This window comes from Rhinichthys klamathensis, unplaced genomic scaffold (genome assembly GCF_029890125.1).
Source record: "Rhinichthys klamathensis goyatoka isolate OS25496 unplaced genomic scaffold, OSU_Roscu_1.1 h1tg000008l_1, whole genome shotgun sequence".
Classification (NCBI taxonomy): domain Eukaryota; kingdom Metazoa; phylum Chordata; class Actinopteri; order Cypriniformes; family Leuciscidae; genus Rhinichthys; species Rhinichthys klamathensis.
The window spans coordinates 164,124-182,154 of record NW_026606561.1 but is presented as its reverse complement, the minus strand read 5'-3'; the positions used below and the strand labels follow the sequence as shown (position 1 = coordinate 182,154).

General features: G+C 37.1%; 2 protein-coding genes across 2 annotated transcripts; both read left to right on the top strand.

Moving 5' to 3' along the window:
* The first annotated feature begins 89 nt into the window (after positions 1 to 89).
* pip4p1a (phosphatidylinositol-4,5-bisphosphate 4-phosphatase 1a) lies at positions 90 to 8,149 on the top strand. The gene is made up of 7 exons (XM_056260119.1): positions 90 to 311; positions 1,685 to 1,878; positions 3,497 to 3,603; positions 3,730 to 3,835; positions 4,028 to 4,080; positions 5,307 to 5,397; positions 6,510 to 8,149. Exons 1-7 carry the CDS (start codon positions 194 to 196, stop codon positions 6,651 to 6,653), a joined length of 813 nt encoding a protein of 270 aa, XP_056116094.1. The 5' UTR covers positions 90 to 193; the 3' UTR covers positions 6,654 to 8,149.
* A 4,222-nt stretch (positions 8,150 to 12,371) lies between these two features.
* LOC130092534 (ETS domain-containing transcription factor ERF-like) lies at positions 12,372 to 17,787 on the top strand. Its single transcript, XM_056260430.1, has 6 exons — positions 12,372 to 12,456; positions 13,115 to 13,172; positions 15,089 to 15,320; positions 17,035 to 17,149; positions 17,242 to 17,311; positions 17,460 to 17,787. Exons 2-6 carry the CDS (start codon positions 13,115 to 13,117, stop codon positions 17,768 to 17,770), a joined length of 786 nt encoding a protein of 261 aa, XP_056116405.1. The 5' UTR covers positions 12,372 to 12,456; the 3' UTR covers positions 17,771 to 17,787.
* Positions 17,788 to 18,031: the final 244 nt, after the last annotated feature.

The following is an 18,031-nucleotide window of genomic DNA, read 5'->3' as shown; positions in this document are numbered from 1 at the left end:
GGAACAGCATGTCGCGCGCGGTTGCTCAGGGGTATCATGCAATACACCCCCCGAGCGCACGGATGCGCACAAGCGTTGCCACAGCAGCGGACGTACCCGTGTGACGCAGGCGGGCTCCGTCCACACACACACACTCCGGTAGCACAACATTACAAGCTTTCGCCGCTCCCCCTCTTTACGCCTCGCTCTCGGTATGGCGGACGGCGAGCGGTCCCCGTTGCTCTCGGATCTCGGTGATGGAGCTCTCGGCAGTGGGAACGGCGGGGTGTCACCCGGAGCAGCTCCACATGGTGCTCCGAACAAACCGCAGAGTGAGTAGCGAGCGCGGCGCGTTTCTGCGCTGTCACGGGCCCGCGCGCGCACACACACACACACACACATACACACACACCTGTGCATTTACTACGATTTAGGTTATGTGCAGGTTATGTGTTGTTTTTCTTGTCTTTGTACGTTGGTGGCATGGAGGCAGTACCCGAACGGATGATTTTCTGGCGGATCACGGTTGAGAGGCAGATGAATTGTGTGCGCGTACGTGCTCGCGCGCGGATACTGTAGCTGATAACGTTACATGCTGCTGCTTAGCATATAGTGCAGTTGCAAACGATACACTGCGTTGGGTGGATGGTATTATTTTGTCAAACAAATCTATGTTGAATTGATCCTTGCACACTTTTGGCATCCATCTCTGAGGCTGATAAGCCTCTAATGAATGAACATCACTGTTGGCTTGTTCGGGTCTGTTTACTGTTCTGGTATTGGCCTTTCCGAGACGAAATATAATAAGATAATATTGTCTAAAACTAGACATATGCCTGGGGACGGCTGTACAAAGGTTTTCATTATCCACATTTACCGGCGAGTCGGCGTCTGTACATTACACGTTTACAGTAATCTGTTGTATCCGCGAACTCCAGCTACACCCAAACACACATGATTGGCATATCTTTGGGCCATTCAGAAAGCCTGAAAATATTGGCTGAGGAGACCCAAACCAATCATTGCACAGAGTGGGCGGTACCAATAGAAAGTTACTAAAGGGCGTCCTGAGGATGGTGGTGTGTTGATATGGTGATACTGGAAACATTCTAATGAAAACAATACATGTTTTATCACAAATGGTTGTTTCACTATATTACTTACTTAGATGACTTTGGATTTTGGGAGTATTTCAAAGAGTAAGAACTCCTAAATATCCTCATAAATGGGTTTTCACCATTTTTCACTGTATTTGTGAGTTGTTTTTTAAGATTTGTCCCTCACAAGGATAGGCAAATATGTAGGCTACATGCTTCTTTAGTAATGAGGCACATTCCAGCAGTCTCTTTACAAAGCTCCTTTCAGCAGATCTCGAGGCCAAATCTGATTTTCTTGTTAATCCTTATGGCCTGGGCGACAAATAACTGTTTCACTTTCCCAAAGCAGAAGTTTCAGTGTTTGGTTTAAACTTTGTGAGGTAAATGAAACTTTAGCCTTTTACTCAATTTCATGAGCCAATATTTTCAGTATCTATGTTGAACTAAAGACACTGTTATCCAGACATTACAGGTGTTCTGTATGAATGAAACATTTCAAGCATTAAGTCTCAATGAAACTGAAGTAGTGACAGACATTTTCTTCCGTATTGTGACACATCCAAGTCTAATGAATGTGCAGACTGGAATGACAATCTCTCCCTTGTTAGGTTTTCCTCCGTTTCCGAGCTCGACTCAGCCACCCATGTTGTTGGGCGAGAACCCTCCACCGTATTCCCCCCTGACATCTCCAGAAAGTGGCAGTGCCCCAGTCATCAGCTGTAGGGTGTGCCAGTCGCTCATCAGCGTTGAGGGCAAAATCCACCAACATGTGGTCAAGTGTGGAGTCTGCAATGAAGCTACTGTGAGTTGGGATAGTTGGGAAAATATGTGTTTATTGGTTGTTAGTTTGCATCCTACAGTTGTTGATTCAATTCAAAATTCCGTTATTGTCATAACTGTAAACAATACAGTTTTATTAGAGCCAATACTATGTACAGATTGAGTAGTTGATTAATAGACTAATGTAATAGGTCTGATGGTTTTGGGGCTTCTGTCAGGATATTGATACACTACCATTCAAAAGTTTGGGGTGAGTAAGATTTAGTTTTTTAATGTTTTTAAATCTCTTCTGCTCACCAAGGCTACATTTATTTGATCAAAATACAGTAAAACCAATAATGTGAAATATTATTACAATTCAAAATAACTGTTTTCTATTTTAGGATTATTTGATGAATATAAAGAACAGCATTTATTTGAAATTTATTTTATTACATTTTTTGTAAAAATGTAAAAGTCTGTGGCACTCTTGATAAATTTTATGCATATTTTCTGAATAAAAGTATACATTTCTTAAAATCTTACTGACCCCAAACTTACATACGGTAGGTAGTGCATATGCAATTATTCTGCATTACATGTAATGAATTTGATTTTAAAAAATTAATCTATTGACAGCCCCAAAACTTAAAGGTGCGCTATCTAATGTTTTTGTTTAAAATGTACAAAATTTGTATGAGCGAGTACATCATTAATCCACCTTCCAAATCGTGTATTTGTCTTATCCTGATTCACTACGGTACACCTATAATAAGTGTTTATATTTGGACTATTTTAGACCGAGCTGGATGACGACCGCTGCGGAGTAACCCAGTATATGCTTGACTCGTCATATACATAAACCGAGAGAAGTAGCTCCGGCTTCAATATTTGTCTCCAAGACGCATACAGTTTTGTTTATTAAAGGCAGGGTAGGCGGTTTGTTCCAGAAACAATATTTTAAGTGGTCTAAATGTATTTATATGTATCATCTGTGGAAGGCGTAGGGCCATAAAATGTTCGTCCAATCCTTAAATTCGGTCCAAATGCAATGATATGATGTCCTACCTGCCTATCACACACAGACATCACGGGTCTTCAGCGCATTTCATGTTATGCAGAGTTAGACAGATGTGAACTGAGCACCGAAACAGCAGCCACCTTTTTCAGTTCCTCCTGAACCAAAACAACAAGCTTATGCTACTTTCACGCCGTAACCACTGTCATTTGGAACAGATGGAAATCTGTGACGTTATACTCAAATTGGTTTGTGACTCGAATTTATGCGTTTAAATGGCAACACTATCAACGCCTAAATGAATCTGCAGCAGTCAGGTGGTACACGTAAGAGCTCTGTAAGTTATGTTCATTATTATTGTAATGTTATGTGCTTTGAGACATGAGGTAGTTTAATGCCGACTCTTGTGAAGCTTTCGTTTGCTCCCTTCTGTACGCGCTCATGTATTTTGAAGGAGGTGGGGTTTTGGAGACGCTCTGAAGGGAGGGTGGGATCTTATGCTTTCACCGCTATTGGTAGCCGCTCCGAAAATTCCTTAAAGTGTACCTTTTAAAGCATGTGACCATCTTTGGGTAACCAAAACTAACTCTTTTCTGTCGCTCTTCTCCTTTCTATTCTTTTCATTAACCTTCATTCTCTCCAGCCCATAAAGAATGCCCCTGCAGGGAAGAAATATGTCCGGTGTCCTTGTAACTGTCTTCTCATCTGCAAGGTCACATCCCAAAGGATCGCCTGCCCTCGGCCTTATTGGTAAGGAGGAGACAAAGTTAAATTTAAAACAAGTGAAATGTTTGACACTAATAAACTTCTTGTCTCAATCTGGATTGTGTATGTGGAGAAAAGTTCAATGTTTTTGTCTCCTTGTCTGTGGACTAGTAAGAGGATTATAAATTTGGGGCCAGTCCATCCAGGCCCAGCCAGTCCAGAACCACAACCTGCTGGAGCTAGAGTTTCCTGCGGACACTGCAGCAACACTTTCCTGGTACATACACACGCACAATACAGCAACATCATACGGACGCACACAGTGTATCATTTTCATTGACATCATGACCGAATCACTCGGCTCAGCTTCAGCGTCAAGTTAAAGTGGAAGATCAGATGGCTGTTTATTCGTGTTTTATTTATGCAACTGCCTCACAGTAGCTTCTCAACAACTTTCTCAACATTTCAGTGGACCGAGTTTACTGACAGGACACTGGCCCGATGCCCCCATTGCAGAAAAGTGTGAGTATTTCCCAGCCGACGTTCACAAAACAATTTGCACATGCCAAATAAATCTGTTCTAGAAACAGTTTCATTAGATCATAAATAAGTCAACATTTAAGTCAACAAATAAGTCATAAGTCTCTCTCTGTCAGCTCCAGTACACAGCTTTAGCTTCTGAAAAGCATTACTGCCTTTTAACTGGGTGTCATTTTTTCAATGTTGATAAATGTCCCATAACATTTTAACATCCTGTCTGATCTTAGACAACTATAGAGGGTATGCGCATGACGTCACCGTCGGCCGGAGTGAATGCGGTCACGCCCACAAGTGGCAAAAAGACTGAGCGGCAGCATTTATTTTCAGCGTGAATGCCGTGAAAATCACACAAAACACATCTAAAACGGGAAAGAGCTTTGCGATTGACTGTACAACTAGATTTGACCAGAAATCTGAGGTACTGTATATTTTTACAGACTGCAAAAAGCTACAGACCAGACTATATTCTGCATAATTGGATGTTTTTAAATAAACACTGACAAAAAACTATACAAGTTTTTGGGCTGGACGATATGATGATATACAGTATAACATTAATGTAAGTGATCACTCGGATTTAGACCTATCTATATTGTATTTATATAAAACGTTTACAGGCAAATTGTCTTCATTTATTTCCCCGGCGTCGAAATCAGGCACATATAAATGTCAGGAAACACGATTCCTGGCTGCATGTCAATATCCATGGATCACTGGATCTTTGATAAGTTGTAAGGAACACTATATCGAGTCCAACTTTTAGTTTAAACTGATAATAGTTTGTTTTACTCGCGTTAACGCAGTTTCCCCTATTAACTCCAGTCACGCAGCAGCTCTTCTGCCACTCAGTCCCGCTGAGGGGGGCGTGTTCCGGCGGGGAAGTGACGTTAATGCATTCCCTCTATAAGTAAGCTATTCATTGTCTGTAGATTTATTAAAACAGTGCTCTGTTTGTTTGAGCACACAGACACAACAACATTTGCTTAGCCAATGGCATGAGTTTGGGGTGGGACTAACTGTTTGTCTGATCAATGACAGATAGGGGGAGTGTTTGGGAAAGCCGTTCTGTTAGAAGCATTATTTTGGGAATTCTGTGTACTGATGCTGGTGGCGCAGAAATTACACACTTTGCCTTTTCATAGTTTTGCATGTTTCATTCCATTACCCCTTGATGTTCTGCTCATTGGTCTCTTCCTCATCTTCACCAGATCTTCGATTGGCCAGCGATATCCGAGGAGGCGGAGTCTGTGGTGTTACCTGCTGTGCTTGCTATTTAGCATCTCAGCTGCTGGTCTGATTGTGAGTGTGCATCGTGGTGTAATTAATCATAGTGTAATTATAGCTTTTTCAGTGTGCGGACTTCACACTTCTTTTTTTATTTGTATTACTCAGTTGTCCTGCACCTGCGCCCAATCTGGGTGTTTAGGATGTGCACAGCAGTTGTGTATTTTTTGATTCTTCAGTAATTAATTATAGACCATATTTTGTATTTTCTTTTTCAGAGTGTCTAATAGCCTACCAACTGTATAATTAGCATATCACTCATTGTGAACCATTTCTTTAATGCATTTTGTGATGGTGCATTACTATTTCCGAACTGAGTCACAAATTTATGAATTAGCATCAGTTTTCATATTAAATATAAATACATTTTACAATAGTTAAAATCGCTAACATTAAAAATAAAAAACTCATTTGTTAACATTAATGTATTGTTAACTAATATGAACTAACTGAGCAATATATTGTTTACAATGTTTAATAATCCTTGTAAATGTTAGTTAATATATTTACTTGTTCATATTAGTTCACGTTCCATTAACTAATGTTAACAAACACAACTTTTAATCTTCAAAAATATATTAGTAAATGTTGACATTTAGTCTAATAAATGCTGAAAACTATTGTTCATTGTTAGTTCATGATCATATACTGTAAAGTGTAACGTTTTTATGCTCACCAAGCCTGCATTTATTTGATAAAAAAAATACAGTAATATTGTGAAATATTATTAATTTTAATTTTAGTTAAACGTAGTTTCCTGTGATGGCAAAGCTGAATTTTCCGCATTACTCCAGTATTCAGTGTCACGTGATCCTTCAGAAATCATTCAAATATGCTGATTTGCAAGAAACACTACTTACTATCAAAATGTTGAAAACAGTTTGACTGCTTGATAATTTTGTGGAAACCGTGACAATTTTGCAAAGTTCAAAATAACAGGATTTATTTGAAATAGAAATCATAGTGAATATTTATTTATTTAAAAAAAACAACTTTTGAACAACAGTGTATATAAATCAACATGATGCAGTTTGCATCTTATTGTAAAGTGTTACCAATTGTGAGACCTGTCAAAATAACATCAAACTGCATCAGTGTATTCTGTAATTGTTTGTGTTTGTCTCCAGGCAGGGACGTGGTCCCAGGCGCGTGTGTATGGGGGTATTTATGCGTCCTGGGCAGCGGCGTTGTTGCTGGTGGTGTTGACGCTGGCCAGAGCACTTTACTGGAGCTGCATGAGGGTCAGCCAACCTCTCCACAACCTCACATAGAGAGAGAGAGAGAGAGAAAGACAGCAAGAGAGGGGGCTGCGATTAAGGGTGGTGGGAAAAAATAAAGTCCACAGGAAAAGAGCTAGAGAGAATCATGGTTAACTCTTAAAGCTTGATTGTGATGGCTGTAATGAAGGGTCAAAGTAAAATCCAGGCTTGAGAAACACATGAAAAAATGCTATGGCAAAGAAGATTAGTGTTTTAAAGTAATTTTTATTCGGAAGCTTTCTCTGGATGTGTTTTCATCCGTGAATATGAACGGACTTGTTATTCATGGTTACGTGCAAACATGCAGTTATGATTCCAAATGCTCCTTCAGTTTTAACCCATTACACTCATGTAAAGAATATGTTACACACTCTCAAACACACACACAAATCTCTATGTACATCTTAAATTAACTACGCTACAATACACAAACGACACCAATTCAAACATTGACCACAACATTATCTGCCTCTCTAGTGTCCAAATAAGCTCTGAAGCCTTATAAAGAGAGGAAGTACAGGTTCATCTCCACTAGATGGTGTTCCAAAACCACATAAACACTGGTGTTTTGTCACTTTGCCTGAATCTCTGTACAAACACTGCTAATCCAAATCATTTGGGCGACAAGATTAACAAATGCGCAGAACATTTCTGTAACTGATTTTTCATAGACACTTAAAGTGTAAATGCGCTCAAACACATCTCTTTATCTTTAGTTGTGAATGTTAAAAACAGTATTTTTTTATAATTGTGAATTTTGTTTGTAAATATTTGTTGTTTATTTCATGAATGACTGAGCAGTTGCACTGTAGCTCTAACACGCTGTGATTCCTTTGTTTATGTTTGTATTTAATTTGCAAAATCACTACTGGGAAAAAAAAATCACTACTGATGTTTTGACTGGAACAAATAATGAGATAACCGATGTACAGACACACACACACACCTTTGGGAAGCAGAAAAAAAAGTCATATCTTCTGTTGAAGGTCAGCTGTGCTTCATGGACTTTGTTATCAAAAGGGTCATTTACCTTTCTTCTCATGTTCATGTGAAGTTAATCGTCATGTTCTGGTACTGTAAGTTTGATTATGTTTGAACCATGATTAAATGATACTAATGAGATTAATCAGCCACTAGATTTGGATTCTAGACTCCAAGATCTTTTTTTCCCCCTCGTTGTCATAATTCAGAGTCTGGGTAAGAACACAATTGAGATGTTCAGAGCATTGAATTCTTGTTGCTGGTCACCAATGTTCTTGCATTATATTCCTCATAAATATGCTAAGTACATAGAAATATGGTCCTAGCTGCAGATCTGGAATTCAGAATCTGTATTCTGTCCATGAGAGAAAAATGTGAGGTCTGGACATCTGGAATCCCAAACAAGAGGTCAGGATGTTATTTATAAAGAGCAGAAGGCCAATGATGGAGGTCTCCTCTGAATTTGTTTACACATGAGATTAAGATTACACATGATTAAAAAGATGATGAAGGTTTAAAATGGTGAATACACTTGGGTCCTGTCTCATTTTTATAAAGGTCTGTGTGTGCTTCACTTGCAGCAATTGTTTTGGCACTTTTACTCTCAATGTCTCTGGCTATTTGTCTCTTGTTTCGGGCGGATATATTATTTTCCTCAACATAGACTGATAGAGGCATGGGAAATATACAGAAACCTTTTAGAAACCACAACTCCCCTGAGCTGGGCAGAGAGAGAGATTTGTCAGCAGTAATGGAAGAGAAAGAGCAGAGATCTGAGGACACGCACAGATAGAGAGAGGTTTCAGTCTTCTGGAGGCGAGTGACCACAAAAAAGTCTGCAAGCAGAGACCAGAGAATGAGACCTCTCTGGAATAGACCTGATTCATAATACACACACACACAGTTTGTCCCATTCTCTCGCTCTCAAATCTAATTCACTCGAACTTTATTGCCATGACAAAGAGAGAGAGAAAAACTTTTCACATTGCCAAATAGTGTGAAGCTCAGGTGTGTAATTCTATTTAATTAGCTGTTTTTATATTCTTATTTATTTGTTAAAATATTACTGTTGACATCATTTGGGCTACTCTCAATTTCACTTAATAATGGGACTGCTTTTTTCATTATAAAACTTCCTTATTTCATTATAAAAATGATCCAAACACATTTTAACAAATGAATAAATATCTCAAATTATTCTGCAGAGCTATCCGAGTAAATAGCAATTGACAAATATTCTCAAAAAAATATTAAGGAATTAACATTCATTTAAAAAAAAAAAAAGAGTAAATAGGATGTGCTTGTGTAGTTACTCTAGCAATTACTATAAATGTTGTTTAATTACATAGAACTAATCCTAACCGTATAGTAAGTACATGTAGTTAATTATTACATAAATGTATAATTACACTGTAACACGGACACCTTAAAATAAAGTGTAACTCACTTTTGTATTGCCGAAGTGTTTTGCAGCTTCTGAAATCGGAATAGATTGAAAAATAATGCAAAATAAGTATTGTAAGGTAAAAATATAAATTATGTAATTGGAGGAAACAAGTATATTTACAAATGAAAATGTATTTATTTAAAAATGTATATGAAAATGGACAGAATTTGACATCTCTAAACAACTAATTGTAAATGTAAACTAAAGGGACACATAACATCAATTTTAAAAGAATAATTGAAGCTAAAGATAAAGAAATAAAACTGTCAATAATTATTCAAGTGTTTAATGAGACACAATGGCAAGGCAGATCAATCAATATCAATTCAGTTGTGCTTTTACAAAGTAAGTTAATTAATTGTTTGCATTATTAAATCTTTATTCATATTTCCAAAGCATTTGCTGCAAAAATAACTAGTATATTAATTAAACTGCTAATAATACAGTAATGAAAAGGATGAAAATTACATTACAATAATAAATCAAAAGCTCAATATAAGAGGCAGTGCCAAGAAAGATTAATCAATTTAAATTGTTTTCTAATCTATTATTTTATCTTCTATTATGATCTGCTTTACACAATAAGCCAGGGCATTTGCAGTCTGCAGTTATATAAAATAGATTGACAATAATGCAGTAAATGAAGTAATGTTAAAAGTCATCAGCATATATTCAATTCACGTTTATTATAGCGCTTTTCACAATACACATCATTTCAGTCCATATTACAATTTAGAGTGTTCTGTTATCAGAGGTAACTGTCTAAGTTAAGTATTTCAGAAATGTACATTATACAAAGTCACAGTTAGCTATTAATTTAAAAAAAAATTATAATCTAATGCAGAAACAATATACTGTACAATATAATTTTTTAAAATAAAATTAAATAAAGTAAAAGTCTAATAAAATAAGAAAAAAGCAAAGTAGTAAAATTACTTTTTAATAAAAGTGTCTGCCATGTGAATAAATGTAAATAAAGCTGAATAAGCAAATATGTGTTCAGTGCAGAAACTCTCTCTCTTTCTCTGTTGTGTCTCAGGGGAGAGAGTGACTTCCCAATGGAATCAATCCGATCTGAGATTACTGAGTTTGCACAAACTCACCAGAGCCTTTTATCCTCCTAACGTATAACAGGATTCATCCTTAAAGATGAGCCCTGTGACCTTATACACAAACACACACAGTCTCTCTATGTCACGCCTGTTAAGCACATACACTCACACTATCAGAGCTGCAAATCTCCTCCTCTCTGCTCTCAGCGTGAACAGGAATAAGCAGCAGTAAGAAGGATAGAGAGGGAGATCTGGGAAGAAAGGATGAGAAGGGAGAGGAGATGAGAATGAAAGGATAAGTTGAACTGATGAGGAAGGGGTATAAAGAGCTTTGGCACTGTCCACTTTAAAACAAACATTTCATTTAGACCATCTAATCCACACACACACACACACACACACACACACACACACACACACACACACACACACACACACACACACACACACACACACACACACACACACACACACACACACACACACATGTTGGGTTTCCATGTTTTATGGGGATATTCCATAGAGGTAATGGTTTTTATACTGTACAAACTGTATATTATGTCCCCTTATACTATACCGCTAAACCTACCCATCACAGAAAACTTTCTGCAATTTTAGATTTTCAAAAGAAAAATCATTCTGCATGATTTATAAGCTTGTTTCCTCATGGGTATCAAAAAATGTCCCCACAAGGTCAAAATGTACATGGTATTGCTATACTTGTGGGGACATTTGGTCCCCATAATGTAGGGACCACACAGGCACAGTTCAGATGTGAGGAATCTTCAGATGTTAGCTAAATTAATATGATGTATGGTGCAAGAAATAGTGCATTCACTTTGTGAATTTGTGTATATAAATGTATTGCGTGTAACCAAAACGTTAGAGGTCTGACTGTCTGACCTACAGTCCTACAGCTAAAAGCATAACGTTCAACTCAATTAACAGCCTGAATTATTGATGTCTGTCTGGACCAGAATTTGTGTGTACACTGGAATTAAAAGCCTCCGGTGTCACCTGTCACACTGCAGTGTGTGTGTGTGTGTGCAGGCAGACAGAGAGATATACAATCTCTTTCATCTGTTGATTTACAGTACAGATTTTCATCTTTAGTCAAGATGCTCCTTTAGTTTAAGTTTCATGATTTGACATATTAAGAGACACAAGAGGACAATTTGCATAGGTCATGATTTTATCGTTAATTACCGTATGTGTGTTAATTTAGATTAAATATTATTCAGATATAATTTTGCTTTGATTAAAGAAACATTTAGGGACTTTCCGAAGCTTAAACATGTTATGTTGTATTTTTATTAATTTATTCATTTTTATTAATTTATTCATTTTATTAATTAATTTCTTTTTTCTTTTTCTTTTTTTGTGTGAACGTTTCATGTAGCAATAAAAAGAGTAATACATTTATTTTAATAATATTTTTACATTTGTATTTTTATATTGGTTATAATGTAGGCCTACTGTAGCCCAGCTAAGAAAAATATATTCTAAAAACATTTAGCTAAAGTCCCCATTAAGTCACGAAAATGTTATTTCTGAATGTGCAAAGCGTCCAGTTTGTAAATGTTTTACTGAAAAAAATTATTTGACTATGCGAACGTTAAGGGAACATTGTTTTATCGTTTTGCAAACATCGTGGGAATGTTACTTTTGAATGTCTCTAAACATTCTGAAACAAGTAATTTAGTCCTAACATGTAAAAAAGGTTTGATGAACATCCAACAAAACCATTTCAAAAAAGTTCCATAAACGGTGTATAAATATTTTTGTGCTAACATTTAGTTCATAACTTTCAGAGAACCTTCTAAGAGTTCTGAAAACGTTCCCTTTTACCTGAGATATTTATTTTGTTTTTCCATCAAATAATTTAGGCTAATTTATCTTAATTATTAAATTGTCTAAATGTTCTCTCTCTCTTTTTGTGTGTTAAACCAGGCAAATCCACATCCAATACAAAACATCCTCCTAAAAACGGAAAGCTTGGGTATCACTGTCAGTTTGGATTGGTGGAGAGAGAGAGAGAGAGAGAGAGAGAGAGAGAGAGAGAGAGAGAGAGAGAGAGAGAGAGAGAGAGAGAGAGAGAGAGAGAGAGAGAGAGAGAGAGAGAGAGAGAGAGAGAGAGAGAGAGAGAGAGAGAGAGAGAGAGAGAGAGAGAGAGAGAGAGAGAGAGAGAGAGGGAGAGAGAGAGAGAGAGATCAGGGATGAAGTTAATAGTTGTACAGTAAATAAGAGAGAGGGACAGGGATGAAGATAAATAGTGAGGGAATTGTTACAGGTATCTTTCTTCATTTCTCCAGAAAAGAGCATCTCCACTGAACAGGTAACAACATCTCTCTTAAACAGTCTTATAGAAATGATACTTGTGTTGTTTTATAAATTCAAAAGAGGAAAATTATTCATTAGGCCTGTAATAGTTAATTTTACGCTTTACTGTTACTTGTTTATTGCGATTATGAATAATATGATAGGCCTATGTTGATGATTTAATCAAATTTAAAGTGTTGATCATTTTAGATTTTCCTCTTTTTATTTATATATTCTTATTTAGTGATTTTCTATCATGGTATTGTATTTATAGTAGTATTATGTTTTAAAGAAAGAACTTTCAATGTTTAAATAAAAAAAAGTAATCATTTGATTTTAAATTTTTTTTTTTTTTTTTTTTTTTTTTTTTTTTTATATCTTAAAAATTCCGACATCATCGGCAGCTTAACTAGCCTATATGTAGCTAAAATAACATTAGATCGAACGTCTGACACTGAAAACGAACCCATCTGGTCTATGGCCTAATCTATTTTCTGCATTTATCCAAACCCGTGAAAACAGTCCAGCAGTGAAATAAAGATCTGAAAGTCTACTTGAAGTAATTGGGATTCCAAACAATCGCTTCTTATTTTTACTCACTGATTTAATTGAGCTCAGGGAATAAAGATGATGCTGATTATGAAGACGATGATGAAGATATTAATATTTTACAGATGGAGTGTAATTGTAATTCCTCTCTGGGTCCTTTTTCCTCGACTTACTGGAGCAGAAGTAAGTGAATGTGTGTGTGTGTGTGTGTGTGTGTGTGTGTGTGTGTCAAGCCTATAGCCAGCCTAGTGAAAGGGGGGGTATTTTTTTCCAAAAAGTAGACCTTTTTGCAGTTTCCCCCTCATTTTGTATTTAATTATGAGTTTCAAATACTTCATTTTGGTGACTTTTTATGCACTATTGTGCTTGATTAGCTTGTCTGCTGGTATCTTAAGGAGCACGCTTTTTGATGCACCAAAACTATGTATTATTGTATTACATTGTATTACAGTATTGTCAAATTGGTTACTAAGATCATGTACCACCTTTTTCAGTCTAAACCATGGTCCTAAAAAACAGTGTGGACTGGAGTGCACTGTTCCATCATCTGAAATATGCTTGAATATTATTTGGCATGGATAACTACACTTACCTACTTAGCTAACATATCTTTTAAGTGTTTTTGTTTCATGTTGCGAAACCTGAAGTTTTGAAGAAGTCACTCAATTTAAATCAGCATTTGTAGGATCACTATGTGCATTTCAAGACGTTTGAGGGGCAAAAAATGGATAAGAAATAAAAAAACATGTCAGTGGGCAGTTAGATTGTGTCAATACCTGGTCTCTCATCTCCTTCACTCTTTCTTTTTCACTGTCTCCTTATGTTGCCCTGTTTCTTCCCCTCCTAGCAGAGCTTTGACTGATGGTCTTTTCATTTTCGTCTGTCAGTGAAGAAAGTAAACATTGGGTCAACTGATATTTAGGCTTTTTTTAGGGATTCAAGAACGAAGTGCTGAAACCCTATTGTAATTGTAAGGATTTTTATTATTATTAATATTAATCATTTTCTTTGACAAGTTAATTTACAGAAGGCTAGGTAAACGCTAGGTAAAACATTTCTTAGAAATGAATTCACAGTATGAAGAACACATTCATTATCAATCGTATGCCTAATATACGGCTTAATTAATGTTTATTGTCCCCTCACAATGACAATTGCCAATTATTAACGTTACATTAACGTAGGCCTACATGAATTACTTAAATTTTATAAAAAAGTTTATCACTTTGCCAGATTATTTTTGACGGCGTTTAACATTTTTATCCAAAAACAGCTCTCAAATATGAAATGTTTAGTTTAACTACTTACATCTTATATCGCACGTTTAGCGTCTGTGAACATAAAGCTTTAATTTGATTGGTCATCTCAAATATTTTGACATTGACGAGCGGTGACGATGAAATTGGTGCTGTGCAACAGTACTGGTACAGCACTAAATTTCACAAAATGTATTATATCTCGGAGACGTGTGTGTGTGTGTGTGTGTGTGTGTGTGTGTGTGTGTGTGTGTGTGTGTGTGTGTGTGTGTGTGTGTAAAGCACAGTGGAACTTTAGGTTGGAACTGGTGCAGACTTATTATTCGTACAGTTATTAAATAGTTTAATATTATTTAATCATACATTCTATTCATGATGATTCCATATAATTCCAGGACTGCATTGTTCCTTCCTATATATACTACACACATGAAATGTCCTGCTCCATCATTTGACCAAACACGTTTCAGTCCCGTTTGTAGCATAAAACTTATTAAATTAAACTACAGAATTAATCCATTAAAATCATGATAGAAAATGCATAACATAATGTCTCTTCTCTTGCCGTCATTTCAAAGGATTTGTGGCAAATTACAGATAGACTTTGAAACTCAATGAGATCCCACTAACGTTATTTGTGAACAGTATTATGGGATACGATTAATCTGAATTGTTTATTTTGGCTAGCTGTGCGGGGAAAATATAGAGGCCTATTAGTGAGATGCATGCAATCATAATTGGATTGGAAACTTGGTGTTTCATGCAGTAAATTGTACAAACTGAATTGTTTCTAATTACTCTTTCTATCTTGCAAGCATAACTTTGCATTCTTCTTTCCCTCAGCAGTGCTTTTCCCTGATTGGGCGTATAAACCAGCGTGCTCTCCAGGCTCGCGGCAGGTGCAGTTGTGGCACTTCCTGTTAGAGCTGTTGGGGCGTGGCGAAGGCGGAGCTATCACGTGGGGCAGCGAATGGGGAGAGTTTGTAATCAGAGACCCAGAGAGATTGGCTAAACTGTGGGGGGAGAGGAAGGGCAAGCCACACATGAATTATGACAAACTCAGCAGAGCTTTAAGGTACATGCACTGACTCCAATCCATATACACATTCATACATACATACAAAGATTAAATTATAATAAATATATATATATATATATATATATATATATACACTCACCGGCCACTTTATTAGGTACACCTGTCCAACTGCTCGTTAACACTTAATTTCTAAGCAGCCAATCACATGGCGGCAACTCAGTGCATTTAGGCATGTAGACATGGTCAAGACAATCTCCTGCAGTTCAAACCGAGCATCAGTATGGGGAAGAAAGGTGATCTGAGTGACTTTGAACGTGGCATGATTGTTGGTGCCAGAAGGGCTGGTCTGAGTATTTCAGAAACTGCTAATCTACTGGGATTTTCACGCACAACCATCTCTAGGGTTTACAGAGAATGGTCCGAAAAAGAAAAAACATCCAGTGAGCGGCAGTTCTGTGGGCGGAAATGCCTTGTTGATGCCAGAGGTCAGAGGAGAATGGCCAGACTGGTTCGAGCTGATAGAAGGGCAACAGTGACTGAAATAACCACTCGTTACAACCGAGGTATGCAGCAAAGCATTTGTGAAGCCACAACACGCACAACCTTGAGGCGGATGGGCTACAACAGCAGAAGACTCCACCGGGTACCACTCATCTCCACTACAAATAGGAAAAAGAGGCTACAATTTGCAAGAGCTCACCAAAATTAAACAGTTGAAGACTGGAAAAATGTTGCCTGGTCTGATGAGTCTCGATTTCTGTTGAGACATTCAGATGTTAGAGTCAGAATTTGGCGTAAACAGAATGAGAACATGGAACCATCATGCCTTGTTACCACTGTGCAGGCTGGTGGTGGTGGTGTAATGGTGTGGGGGATGTTTTCCTGGCACACTTTAGGCCCCTTAGTGCCAATTGGGCATCGTTTAAATGCCACGGCCTACCTGAGCATTGTTTCTGACCATGTCCATCCCTTTATGGCCACCATGTACCCATTCTCTGATGGCTACTTCCACCATGTCACAAAGCTCTAATCATTTCAAATTGGTTTCTTGAACATGACAATGAGTTCACTGTACTAAAATGGCCTCCACAGTCACCAGATCTCAACCCAGTAGAGCATCTTTGGGATGTGGTGGAACGGGAGATTCGCATCATGGATGTGCAGCCGACAAATCTGCGGCAACTGTGTGATGCCATCATGTCAATATGGACCAAACTCCCTGAGGAATGCTTCCAGCACCTTGTTGAATCTATGCCACGAAGAATTGAGGCAGTTCTGAAGGCAAAAGGGGGTCCAACCCGTTACTAGCATGGGGTACCTAATAAAGTGGCCGGTGAGTGTATATATATATATAATATTGTAGGTTTACATGATTATCCAGATTTATGGAGAAAAATATAAAGAAATGGCTGCTAGAAAATTATGAATATCGATATATCAACCTCAAATATATGTAGTACTAAAGTAGGCTACATGTTAGTATGATAGCTATATTTACAACTATATTATTTTTTCAGCATAAAAAATATATTACAGTATGAATTTCATATGACTATCATAATTAATATATATATATATATATATATATGCAGGTCCTGTAATGTCATGTGCCTATTATTCCAATTACTGTATATGTACAAACATTCATGCAAACAAAAATAACAAATTATAGAAATACATAATTTTCTTAACATTTTATGAAGAGACAAATCTATTGTTTGACAAATCTGTTTTCCCCCCTTCAAATCAGGTATTATTATAATAAGCGAATTTTGCACAAGACCAAAGGAAAACGTTTCACCTACAAGTTTAATTTCAGCAAACTAGTCTTAGTGAATTACCCAAGTTTTCCAACCTACCCACAGGTGCGTGAGTGTTTTTAAGTGTTTTGTTGCATATAGTGACAAATTTGACTTATGAATATTATAATAGCTATTTTTCCCTCATTCTTTTTCAGAATACAGCATCTGTACCTTTCTCTGCCTTTCCTTCTCATCTTTCATTCTACAACCCTTCTATTGACAGGGGTAAGAGTGTTATTTTAACAATCAAATTATTTGAGATGTCATCACTAATTTAAGCAAATAGCAATGTAAATTTGATTCAGTTTTTAACATTGACATTTTTTTCTCTGTGTGCATATTTGTTTGTGTGTGCATCTTTGTTTGTGGACAGCTGTGCAGTCAATTTCTCATCCCCTTCTGCTGCCATACAGCTTCCCCAAACCCCTCCCCTTTCCTCAGGCACATCCAATCCAAAGGCAATTTCCCCTCTTTTCTGGACCGCCTTCTTCAGTGACTAACCTATCAGAGCTCTCCTGCCAGTCACCGGTCAACTCCACCCTGCAGTTCACCCAGACTTTAAACTGGCCAGTCAAAAGCACAGAGTGGCCTTTCAACCGAGTCATGGGATTACAAGAGAGGATTAAAAGTGGAGCACAAGACAAAAACCATGACAATGAAGAAGAAAACAAAAGAAAATCCTGATATGCATTAGAAGTTTTATTGGTTTTATCATAATTATCTTTTCTTTAAGTTTATACACTCTCAGTGGATGGTTTAGAGCAAAGCACTTTATAAATTTGACACTATACCTTCATCCTTTCCTCAGGGCATTTTGACCCGCAAATCATTTTTAAAATTTGAGTGTTCTTCGGAGTGGTACAAGACCTTGTTAGTTTTGTCACACTTGAAATTGGAAAACACACAAAAAATGGACTGGATTCAAGCAGTTTTTGTGGTTGTAAT

Bases quoted from the DNA above. Each gene is read 5' to 3' on its own strand.
- pip4p1a (XM_056260119.1), top strand. From the start codon at position 194: ATGGCGGACGGCGAGCGGTCCCCGTTGCTCTCGGATCTCGGTGATGGA. The intron at 1,879-3,496 runs GTGAGTTGGGAT...CATTCTCTCCAG, and splicing joins GAGTCTGCAATGAAGCTACT to CCCATAAAGAATGCCCCTGC. The intron at 4,081-5,306 runs GTGAGTATTTCC...CATCTTCACCAG, and splicing joins TGCCCCCATTGCAGAAAAGT to ATCTTCGATTGGCCAGCGAT.
- LOC130092534 (XM_056260430.1), top strand. From the start codon at position 13,115: ATGGAGTGTAATTGTAATTCCTCTCTGGGTCCTTTTTCCTCGACTTAC. The intron at 13,173-15,088 runs GTAAGTGAATGT...TCTTTCCCTCAG, and splicing joins CTCGACTTACTGGAGCAGAA to CAGTGCTTTTCCCTGATTGG. The intron at 15,321-17,034 runs GTACATGCACTG...CCTTCAAATCAG, and splicing joins AAACTCAGCAGAGCTTTAAG to GTATTATTATAATAAGCGAA.